Source organism: Pongo abelii, chromosome 3 (assembly GCF_028885655.2).
Source record: "Pongo abelii isolate AG06213 chromosome 3, NHGRI_mPonAbe1-v2.0_pri, whole genome shotgun sequence".
NCBI classification, from domain to species: Eukaryota; Metazoa; Chordata; class Mammalia; order Primates; family Hominidae; genus Pongo; species Pongo abelii.
Window position 1 is genome coordinate 180,950,174 of NC_071988.2, and position 12,280 is coordinate 180,962,453.

The 12,280-nt window shown below is 37.9% G+C and overlaps 1 protein-coding gene across 1 annotated transcript in view; it reads right to left on the minus strand.

Moving 5' to 3' along the window:
• Positions 1 to 12,280, minus strand: part of SPMIP2 (sperm microtubule inner protein 2) — a 141,491-nt gene that overhangs the window by 69,086 nt on the left and 60,125 nt on the right. The window contains exon 3 of the mRNA XM_002815255.4: positions 2,651 to 2,709. Coding sequence (XP_002815301.1) covers positions 2,651 to 2,709 — 59 coding nt within the window. The remainder of the gene's footprint in view (positions 1 to 2,650; positions 2,710 to 12,280) is intronic.

Genomic DNA, 12,280 nt, shown 5'->3' on the forward strand with positions numbered 1-12,280 from the left:
GGTCTTGAACTCTTGACCTCAAGTGATCACCCACCTTGGCCTCCCAAAATTCTGGGATTACAGGCGTGAGCCACCGTGCCCGGCCTCACCTATCTTTTCAACATCAGCTTAATAATCACTTCCCTCAGTAAACACTTATCTGACCCTCAGTCCATGTGGGTGCCCTGGGAAAACCTTCTCTTTACATCCTATAAATATTCTTTTATAATGAACTATTTTATCAGAAACCAGATGGATTCGGGTCAGATATTAACTTTTTCTCAATATACCTCTATATTGTTTGATTTGTTGCCATAAGCATGAATTAGAGTTGTAATTTAAAACATTTGCTTTCAAGTTTGAGAAACAGTATGGTTTGTTGTTATTTATTTTTTATTTTTGGAGAAGGGGCTCTGTTGCCGAGGCTGGAGTGTACTGGCATGATCAAGGCTCACTGCAGCCTCAACCTCCCGGGCTCAAGTGTTCCTCCCACCTCACCTCAGCCCCCTCAGTAGCTGGGACCACATGTGTGCACCACCACTCCTGGCTAATTTTTAAAATTTTTCTTGTAGAGATGGGGATTCTATGTTGCCCAGGCTGGTCTTGAACTCCTGGGCTTAAGCCATCCTCCCACCTCAGGCTTCTGAATAGCGGGGACAGGCACAGCCACCATATCCAGTTAGTTTTTTATTATTTGTAGACATGGGGTTTTGTCATGTTACAAAGGCTAGACTCAAATTCCTGGCCTCAATTGATCCTCCTGCCTTGCTGGGCCTCCCAAAGTGCTGGGATTACAGGCATGAGCCACTGTGTCCAGCCAATACATTATTTTTTAAAAGCCATGTTGTTGCTTCAATGTCTGCCTCCTGCCCTAGAATACAAGTTCCAAGAAGGGCATATACTGAGGCTGGCTGGTTCACCATGATGGCCACGGAATCTAACAGTGCTTTGAACCCGGGAGATGCTGAACATATTGAGTGAATGCTATTGACTGAAAAGAACAGAACATGAAAACTGGTTGGGAGACTCAGCACTAACCTTTGCCCAGGAAAAAGATGGCTCTCAGGCCACCTTAGAGAATGCAAAGGGGTGGGGAACAGCTGAACCTGAGTCAGGGCCCTATTCAAAAGTACCCTGCTAACAAGGGCTTTGAAACAGGGTAGGTGCTTATAGTCTCACAAAGGAAGCAGTATTCAGGTTATTGGTGTCTGACTAGTTAAATAGGACCCAAGCCAGGAGTTATAGATGAGTCCAGGAGGCTGTCAATACATTTAATTAAAAAAAAATTCTAGCTATAATTTTCTAAATATTATCTTAATTATTAATTTGGCTCTCAGTATTTGCAAAGTAATTTTGTTATTTTTCTTCACATATACGCCCAATTTCCTAGTTGAATCTGCAATCTCCTAAATACAAGGTCTCTTTCATAACTATTCTACATCCTCATGACTCAGTTCAACCCACAGCATATTCCCTAGAAATGAATATAGCCAACATTCTTTCATTCAAAGAACATGCCCAGGGCTTCAGTGTTGCTCAGATACCCTCCAACAAGTTTTTAATGTTTAAATAAATGCAGCACATTTTCATGCTTTTACCACCAATGCTTGCTGAAGTTTTATTGATTTTCAGTGGTCTTTAATGTTTTTCTTTGCTTGGAAATATTTGATAAGGTAATTGCAGTGGATGCCTGCAATGCTATCTAAACAAATGAAGTAGAATATTCTAATGAGAATATGTGTTATTCATGCTTTAAAGCATACCTGTTTCTTTGTGGCTTTAAATATGGTACGTGTTTAATAAGTTATAGGAATTGCCCACTGAGGTATTTTTTTGTTCTGAAATAATAGGTTTTTGACATGGGGTTTGAAGTCTTTTCTCTATTTGATACAGTTCATGTTGGTATAGTACAGCCACCTCAGGGCTAATAAAATCCAGTGATTTTGCATATGCTAATAGCTAAATCCTTCAACAATTAAAAGTGAAGTAAAATAAGCCCCAGAAATCCTCACCTTCAAAAACCTATGATAACAAAGACAGTATTCAATCTGGAGTCTTGTAAGAGCAATGCTGATTGATCTTTTCCCTCTTAGGAATCTGAATTATGTGTTATACCTAGATGACAAGTCAGCTTTTGCTTGTTTCCTGTAATTTAACATGCCGTGAGCTACCCATGTTTCATTTGGGTCAGAAGCTGCCATAAGATAATGTGAATTGAAGTCATTATGTGACTTTAGTAAGATTATGTTTATTAACCAAGATTACCCATTATGATGGTTTCCAGGCCAACAGCATGAAATGAGTTTTTTTAATCTGAAAAAAATTAATATTGTTTCTTCCACAGAGATAATTATTTATAAAGTTAAAGCTAATCTACTAATCCAGTTGCTATTCTTAATAGCTTCAGGCTTGCTTCTCCTTTTCTTTACTATAGTCTAACAGTTTCTCATTCTAACTATGTTGCGTTATTCCTTTTCTCCCCTTAAATAAAATTTAGCAGATAGTGAAGATTTACTGTGTTTATTAGAAATAAAAATTCGTAAATTTATCAAAAACCTACATGAAATAAAAAGAAAGTGGTAATACACTTAAAAGTTTACAAAAATGAATCCTGTTACCAATTTAGGAAAGAAACACAGTAATTAATAAAAATATATTCATATTTGCTTACCATGGGTTTTGATATCTGTGGGTTATTGAATCAAGAGAAGCTTGATTTAGTTCTTCATACTGTAAAAGGAAGAAAATTAATGTACCGTAATTCCAAAGTAAATAGGTGGCAGGTCTAAGTATCCATATTTCTAGTCAAAAAAGGAAGTCAGGTTGGGAAATGAAATAGGAAATGCTAAATTCAGTTAAAAGAAGATCAGAGAAGAAGACAGGCTTTTGATTCCTGAACAGAGAGGAAAAAAGTACAAGAAGTAAAATAAACAAGACCGTATGCACTTTACTTTCCCTCTTTGAAAGGAGGGGTGCTGGGTAGCAGGAAGAGTGTGATGCGTAATCACTAAGTTGCTTTCCATCTTTATGATTCTATGTCTAAATAAGCGAGCATTCTAAACTACTGTCATTAGACTCAAACAGGTTACCTCTTTTCACTTTTCTCCTTACAGAATCTAAAAAATGTGGTCGCAATAAGGTAGGAAAGAGCTGGATTATAGACAGACTGCGGTAAAGTGTAGATTTGAAAACTCCTTTCAGAAGGGATAATTCAGAGTATTGATAACGTATTTGGTGACTTAGAATGGTTCTTAGATTAAAAAGTAATTCCCACCCACCACTTCCCATGTGCACTGAAATGATCTGTTATTACTGAATGAATGACTGCTATATACTGACTCCTCTTCTCCAGGAACTGTCAGATGGATGGCACATCTTGTAAATAAGGATGGGGAATAAAAGTGTCAAATTTATATTGAAAAGCGTATTGGTCTATAACCATTTCTCAAATTTCTATACTAGGATTGAGAAGCCGTGACATAAATTATCAAAAAGTATTTCACTTCATTTGTGGATGCATTTTTTACTTACAGTAGTATGGGATGCGCTATTCATAACATCTCAAAAAGTGGCAAAATCCTATTACAAAAATTTCAACATTAAAGGAATGATGTTACTTAGTACTTTTTAAATTCTCTTCTCTCCTCTTCCTTTTCCCTCAAGCTTCAGTTCAGAATGACTTTCCTTATTGACTACCACAGAGTTCTTTGTGCTTGAGAATGCAAATTCATTTATTTGTGTCATCTTCTCAGGGATAAAGACCTGAAACCTTAATCTCTTCAATGTTCACACATAAATTGAACAAAGGAAGGCACAAAATAAACAAGGTCACTATTCCATAGAAACTTTGAAAATAATCTGCATATAATAGAAAGATCATGGGATAGCTTTTTTTCTCAATTGATTCCTGACATGATCCCCTGAAAATTGACCTTATCCATTGAATTTTATTATCAGCTTCTGGACAAATTTTGCAGGACTTGGATGATCTTTAGTTTTATGCTATTCTTATCTTTAATAATCCAAAATTGCATCTTCTTAATTGGTGAAGACCTTTTTCGGAAACAAAATAACATATCTTTTTTCCATTCCTCCTATAGATATCAGTCCCTATAAACAATTTGTTATCTAAAATAAGCTGGTCCTTCTCTATCATAATTTATTAATGAAATGCATCATGATTTATTTGGACATCTATGTTTACTGTAGTGTTAAACCTAATAAAATTCAGACTCAGATAAGTCATTTTTTTTTTACTGGCCAATCATTCCTAAGAGTAAAGATTGATTTCAAAACCAATTCAATATCTTCATTGAAATGGGTAACAATTATATTTTCTATCTTAAATCAGTGAGAACCTTTTACACTTAAATGTTTTCAACAAAAATAATTACAACTCCAATTTGGATATTTCCTACAGATCAATCTTCAAATAAGTCTGTTTATTAACAAAAGGGAAATACCTGCTAACTACATTCACATATCATGAGTTACACAATTTCTAAAATGAGTAAAAACTGTTAAATTTGAGTTAAATTAATTGCAGACATTTGGGGCACATTCTAGTTAAAAATTAAAATCATTGCTTAAGACTTTCACTTTTAATCTCTAAACTCTAGTCTAGTCCTGACACATTTAGGAAGTGTTTTGGGGACGGTTCCTGAGGAATCCTCTTGCTTTCTTGCAATAATCCAAGATGATTTTCTTAGTATATCCAATTTTTACTTTTCTTACTTCTAGAAAGAACAATTTGCCATCTCTATAACTATGAGTCTTTCTCAACCGTAGAACGAATACAATGGCAATGTAATTCGAGAATGCATAGACACTAAGGGTTTTCTTCTATAGCCTCCTCCTTGGTAACATAGGGCTCTTAGTATCAAACATTTGAGTGGAAAATTCCCTACGGCTATCTTTTCTTATGCTAATGTATTTTTTCCTTCACTTGCCTCAATTTGCAAAATATTACTGTTAACTCCTTAGGTGTCTTTCTTCCCACAGCCTGTGAGAAGCATTTCCATTGTTGCAGCAGGGTCACCAAATTGCATAACGTTGCCTATTCTAGATTGGAACTATTACAGGGAGAAAGAGGACATAAAGGCCTTTGCATGAATGGAGCATTTGAAGTATTCATTTTACATTCAGAGCATGAGTAACAAAAGAATTCTTTCTGAAAAATGTCGGTGTTTAAGGCATGGATTCAGTGATGCATTTCTCTTGTTAAAGGAAAAAAAAAGTTCAATGCAGAGACCCATACATACTTCATTTTATGGCACATTATGGATGGGCTTGAGTACCAACATTAATGATATCCTGGTCTCTTTTAACTATAGTTTTTAAATAATCTGAATTAATTCATCAACTTTCAGCAAATAGTCTAAACATTGGGTTCTGTGAGTTTGTTCACTGTGGCCCCAGTATCTCTGCTTTCTGGGGAGTATCAAAATAATGAGCAACACAGTCTCTCATGTTTCTAGTGTGCTTATAATACTATAATTTAAAAATCCATGCAGGCAGGAAAATATAGTATACAGAGACATTAATACTAGATCCCATTTGTTGAGCATGCTAAGTGCTTTATACATGTCTCAATCCATTTAATAATATGCTAAGGTATTACTGTTATCCTGTAGTAGGTAGTTTTGTATTTTTTGTTTGTTTGTTTTGAGACAGGGTCTCGCTCTGTCACCCAGGCTAGAGTGCAGTGGCACAATCTCAGCTCACTGCAACCTCTGCCTCCTAAGTTCAAGCAATTCTCCCACCTCAGCCTCCTCAGTAGCTGGGACCACAGGTGCACACACCATGCCCATCTAGTAGAGAGAGGGTCTTGCCATGTTGCCCAGGCTGGTCTCAAATTCCTGAGCTCAAGCTATTCATCTTCCTCAGCCTCCTAAAGTGCTGGGATTACAGGTGTGAATTACTGTGCCCAGCCAGTAGGCAGAATTCTAAGAGAGCACCCAAGATTCTCACCCCCTGGTATACACACATTCTCAGATATTCAACTGAATACAAATCTAGATGCTACTGTGAAGGGATTTTGCAGATGTAATTAAAGTCCCAAATCAGCTGACTTGAAGAAAGGGAGATTATTCTCAGTGGGCCTAAGCTAATCAGGAGAGCTCTTAAAAAGATCTAGGCTCTTCTTGGCAAAGGGGATTTGAAGCATGAGACGGATTTGACAGGAGGGAGACTCTCCACAGCTGGCTTTAAAGATGTGGAGGGGTCAGCCAAGTGCGGTGGCTCATGCCTGTAATCCCAGCAGTCTGGGAGGCGGGCGGATCATGAGGTCAGGAGATTGAGACCATCCTGGCTGACACGGTGAAACCCCATCTCTACTAAAAATAGAAAAAATTAGCCAGGCGTGGTGGTGGGTGCCTGTAGTCCCAGCTACTCGAGAGGCTGGGGCAGGAGAATGGCCTGAACCCGGGAGGCAGAGCTTGCAGCGAGCCAAGATTACGCCACTGCACTCCAGCCTGGGCAACAGAGTGAGACTATCTCAAAAAAAAAAAAAAAAAAAAACAACAACAACAACATGTGGAGGGGTCATGGAGTGAGGTGACTGGGTGGCCTCTGAATGTTGAGAATCGCCCCTGGCTGACAACCAGCAAAGAAACAGAAGTACTAGTTCAGCTCTACAACCATGAGGAACTGAAATCTTCCACAACCATATGAACTTGGAAGACAGCCCCAGCCTCAGATGACTTCACAGCCGTAGTTAACACCTTCATCTTTGGGAGATCTGAGTGGAGAGCCCAGTCATGCCGTCCCTGGATTTCTGACCTACAGAACTGTGAGCCAATAAATGAGTATTGATTTAAGCTGCTAAATTTGTGGTAATTTGTTATGCAATAGAAAACCAGTATATCCCCATTTCATAGATCAGAAAACTGAGGCATTATAAAAAATGGCATTTGGACTAGCATGCAAGGGGAGAAAAGGAATATAAAAAATTCTTCAACTGGCTATTTTAGCTTGAAAGCCACATTCCATTTTCATTACAGTCATGTATTAATCCGTTTTCACACTGCTGTGAAAATACTACCTAAGACTGGGTAATTTGTAAACGAAAGAGGTTTAATTGACTCACAGTTCCACATGACTGGGGAGGCCTCAGGAAACTTACAATCATGGCAGAAAAGGAAGCAGGCATGTCTTACATGGTGGCAGGTGAGAGAGAGCGAAGAGGGAAGCCCCTTATCAAACCATCAGATCTTGTGAGAACTCACCATCAGGAGAACATCATAGGAGAAACCACCCCCACAATCCAACTACCTCCCACCAGGTCCTTTTCCTTGACTGATGGGGATTATGGGAATTACAATTCTACATGAGATTTGGATGGGGACAATAAGCCAAACCCTATCAGGCCACAAACATGGATTTGCCCTGAGAAGAAATACAAATGCTAATTGCCTCATTAATTCTCAGAGAAAAGGCATATTTTTCAACGCAGTGGGTGGAAACAAAAAACGAAACAAAACAAAATAAGAACAACAACAAAAGTAAATTTTTTTATTTTCTCCCAGTATCCTTCCAAGGAGATAAATATTTTCCTTATTTCATTGTATAATTCAAAATACACCAGGATTTTTTTTTTTTTAAAGAAAGACTGGAATTAATTTTCTTGGGAATTGTTATGATTTGTGATGGATGACCAGCCATTCTGATTCAGTCCTTTACCCAGAGCTGGTTGATGATTCCTAGCAGGGTCTGAAATCTGAGTGGACTATTCAAGCAACAGAAAGCTATACAAGTGCTTCCAAGTCACTGTGTGTGCTCAGTGCTGAGTTTCTGAAATACCATTAAGGGCCTATTTTGCAACTGTACTCACCCTTGGAGTTTTCTAATGTGTTTGCCACTGTTGTTAATTCTAAGGTTAGAAAGTATGCTCCCCCCAAGTTAATTGTCCAATTAGCTCTACAACTATGGGTTGTAAAACAAGCACTGTGAACATGAGATTTGATATGAAGGAGACTGTGCCCAGTTTCCTTAAGTTTCTATTTTTAAAAAAAGGTACATAGTTTTGAATGATTTTATTGAATAAGCTGGGAGTGGACTAATTGCCAACCTAATACACACTTAAAAATTCATTACTCTTTATCTAAAACTTGGTCTCTCAACAAAGACTCTGCATGAGAATAGAATAGATTCCAGTCTCCATTTCTCATCGTTTACTGATCATCATTTACCGCATGCTAAGCACTAGGAGATGGTGGGTGGGGGCTGGTATTGATGTTGTATTGATGTTGTCAGTACAAAGACACATACAACAGATCTCAGACCTCAAATTGCTTAAAGCCATTGGAATGTGGCTAGAACTGTGTAGTGCAATTACTGACAATAATCGCACTAAACTTCCACAAAGAAACTTTCCTGTGAATTCTTCCAAAGTAGGTGGTCATAGTGGATTCCTATAGCATATATTTTCAGTGCCATTTCTTCTTGCCCAAACACAGAGCTGAGACCATGTAGTGGGGGGCCCCTATATTTAATGAACTATTCCTAAACTTCCCCAATTAAAGTTCCTTGGTTTCCTAGATTTAATCCTGGGAAAAGAAATCTCAAGGTTTCTGGTCTCATTTGCTATGCATGCTATGCATTTTTGTCAACATAGCTGAGATACCCTGGGAGTGTTGTATATGAATAATAGGGAAAAACTACAGTCATAAATTTACAATGATTTAAGAATTTCCTCCAGTGATCTTAAAAAGACAGGATTAACGCCAGATTTAGAAAACAGATGTCCTGGTATTTGATCCACCTGTGCTTGGGATATTGGCTCACACAGAAGTTTCAGAATTCTTTGACAATATACTTAACAGCCTAGCTATGGAGTCATACCACACTTTTACTGGCACCTATTCTAAGTTATAGCATCCTTCTTAGCTTTGTATGTCACTATCATCAAATAACATTTGTTGAAAAATCTGTGACATATCCTTAATTACTAACTTTAAGAAGCTAAATTTTTTTAAAAGGTGATATTTACATTTAGACACATACTCCAGATATTATGTCAAGCCTTAACAAGAGTTCATAACTACCACAATGTATTTTTAGCCTGCCTAAATTAAGGGATAAAATCATCTACCAAGCTTTACATTACTTTGGGTTCTTTTTTTCTTTCCTTTTTTCCCCTAAATTTTCACATCCTAACAAATGATGTGACAATTAGGACTTTTGTTTTCCAATTTGCCAATAATTTTCTAGAAAGTCACCTCTAAAAGAGAGAGAAAGCCCTGTGCTTAGTTGAGAGGCCAGGTAATTGGGGGCTGGGATGCCCACTTGAATGTGGCAGCATCGCTGGCTACCAACAGGCTTCCCATTCCAAACGCATTACTCTTTGTGGAACTGCTTTGAACACAGTACAGAGAGTACACATCAGTGATACATGCCTCCCTTGATGTTCCCATGGTCTGTTAGGAAAAGGAAGCATCAAACGTAAAATTTATTTTCTGGAAATTTAGATATAAGTAAAATTTTATAAGGAAATTGTTTCCTTCAATGTATTTGAGAATCCTATAAAGCTAAGCTTTGTAAAATGGAGAAAATGTAACATCTGTATATAAGGAGGTTAATATATTATTTTCAAGAAAAAGGAGGGTGATTTGGTCTCCCTAGACAATGTTTCTCCCGCCTCACAGATGGTCAGCATGTGGTACTCTCTCACTAAAGCCTTCTGGTGGTATCATAAGACATATTACTTTATACCAGCCCTTAAGGATGAAAGGTGCTAATGTAATTATTTTTATGTTAAACCACAAACTGTTAGGATGCAAATAACTGTAAGTAAAAGTGAGAACTAAATACACACTCATCTGGGAAAGAACAGCAGCCCTCCAAAGACATGCCTAATTTTAGAAAAGCTATTTTCTATTTTGCTTTTATAAGTTAGTTGAAAAAGGAAGCTTTATTATGTTTCTAAAATTGTCTAGACTGATAACAACATCTGGAGATTAGGAATTTTAATGAGACTCAAAACTGGTGGCTATTTTTATGATTGCTCTAGACGAACCCCAAGGTAAATGAGAATTTGGGGATAAAAAATGCAGAAATTTTGAAATATGTATTTTGGTGGCCTACAGACTTATCAACTCCATGCTGGGAATACATTTTTCCCAGATGAATCTGAAAACACAGGAGGACACTGTTGTGTAGGAGTTTGGAAGATTGCATAGAGTTAGTGCAAGGAAAGAGGGTTTGGCTTGGTGAGAACTCACTCTCTTATTTTTTTCCCCATAATGCCAATGATTGTATTTTATATGTTTTGAAAGGCAATAAAGTGCTTACAAAATACAAATTCAAAAACTACTATCAAGCAATTTCTTATGTCAAATATGTGGGTAGTATCATCTCTACTATTATTTATTTATTTATTTATTTTTGAGAAGGTCTCACTCTGTCACCCAGGCTGCAACGCAGTGGCGCGATCTTGGCTCACTGCAACCTCCACTTCCTGGGTTCAAGCAGTTCTCCTGCCTCAGCCTCCCGAGTAGCTGCGATTACAGGCACCCACCACCACGGCCAGCTAATTTTTGTATTTTAATAGAGACAGGGTTTCACCATGGTGGCCAGGCTGGTCTTGAACTCTTGTCCTCAAATAATCCATCCTCCTCAGCCTCTCAAAGTGCTGGGATTACAGACATGAGCCACCATGCCCGGCCTCTACTATTTATTTTGATATTATAAATGAATTATATTGCGTGCAAATGATGTAAAGTAGGATGCTAGGAGACAATTGATGGAACCATGAAGAAAGGGATGCATACCTTATAAGATAAAGCAAGTAGGTTTGACCCCAGCCTGACCCTGCCTTAGAGAAAAATGATAACACAACTGTGTACATTATAAAGTGGCTCCAATCTAATGTTCTGATCTCATTGTCTATCATTGCATTTCATACATCCTGTATTCCTCCGAGTCCTTGATTTCACATGGCCTGGGTTGAAATCCTGGCTCTACTATTTACTAGCTGTGTGGCCTCAGGCAAGGAACCTCACCTGTTGATACCTCAGTTTCCTCGGCTGTAAAGTCATCACAGTACCATTCTTATTAATAACAATCCATTGTAGCTCTTCTTATGTTTACCTTCTCTAAATAAATTCACAGTGAGCAAAATGTCTAATAAGCCAATCTTGTATCAGTTTATTCCATAGCCATCAAGAAATTCAACATTTCATCAGAAGGCTGTTCAAATGTCCATAAAACCGTCACAAAGAAGCTCTATTTCATGACAACGGAACTTGTGACAGTTAAAAGTGAGGCAGAGATTTCAAAGCCTCAAAATTTTGGTTTTTATTACCTCATGTTATATATAAATATGTTGATGAGTTCCCACGATTCTCCTTATTACCTCATATAGTTTTTAAAATATATATTGGTTATAATATATTATGATTAATTGATTTAATATTTCCTTTGGGGTCACACACATGAAAAGTTAGTCATCATGTCCAGTGTAACATTGTTTCTGTGAGAAAACCAAATGACTTAAATCATTTTGTCACGAGGTCAGAGCACAGGTGCAGCAAATGGACATTAGGAAGCCAGCAGACCCCGTTGAGGTTGGGGTTAAAGAAAGGCCGGTGGAGAGGAGACATGACCAGCTAAGCAGCAGTTAGAAAAGTTCCTTAGTTTAGCACGGGATTGAAACTAAAGAAATTGTTTCCATTGTCTCCATATATTCTTGCGGAAACAACATATATAGTTCGATAGAGACCAAATCCATTTTTTTTAAAGAATGTGCTGCTCTTAAATCCGAGATGATGAAAGTAATCGTCTGTCCTAGTTTATACATACATTTATTATCATTGCATTGTAACCCATGTAAGAGTCAGTAGGAAATAGCTAAACATTAAAAAATCCGGAAGAGAAACTCGATCTTGTGATTTTTACTGACCTCCGCAACGTGGGGGGAAGCTGTTCAGGTGTCACTCAGCATGGAAGTTATTATCTTCCTGCAAAAAGCCAGATGATCTGCAGAACCCCTCCTAGTGCCCCAAATAGGAGAGACCATTCCCAGGTAGGAGGCAGCTGCTCCAGGCATTTTACCAAGACTCTATTGGAGGTGCCTGAGCGTCCTTAACTGCCAGTCTTATATAAACCTGGAGCAGTAAATCAGGCAGAGCAGCTGTTAGAGCTATAAAAATCCAGGAGATGAAAGTTGTGCTTAAAATCCAAGCTCTGAGCAATTGCCATGAGAGACACTGAGGAGTCTCTGCAGTTAGACTAAAACAAGAAGTGACCATTTTGATTTGGATTATTATGGGACAAGGAAGAGCAAGGGATATGGAAAGGGTCT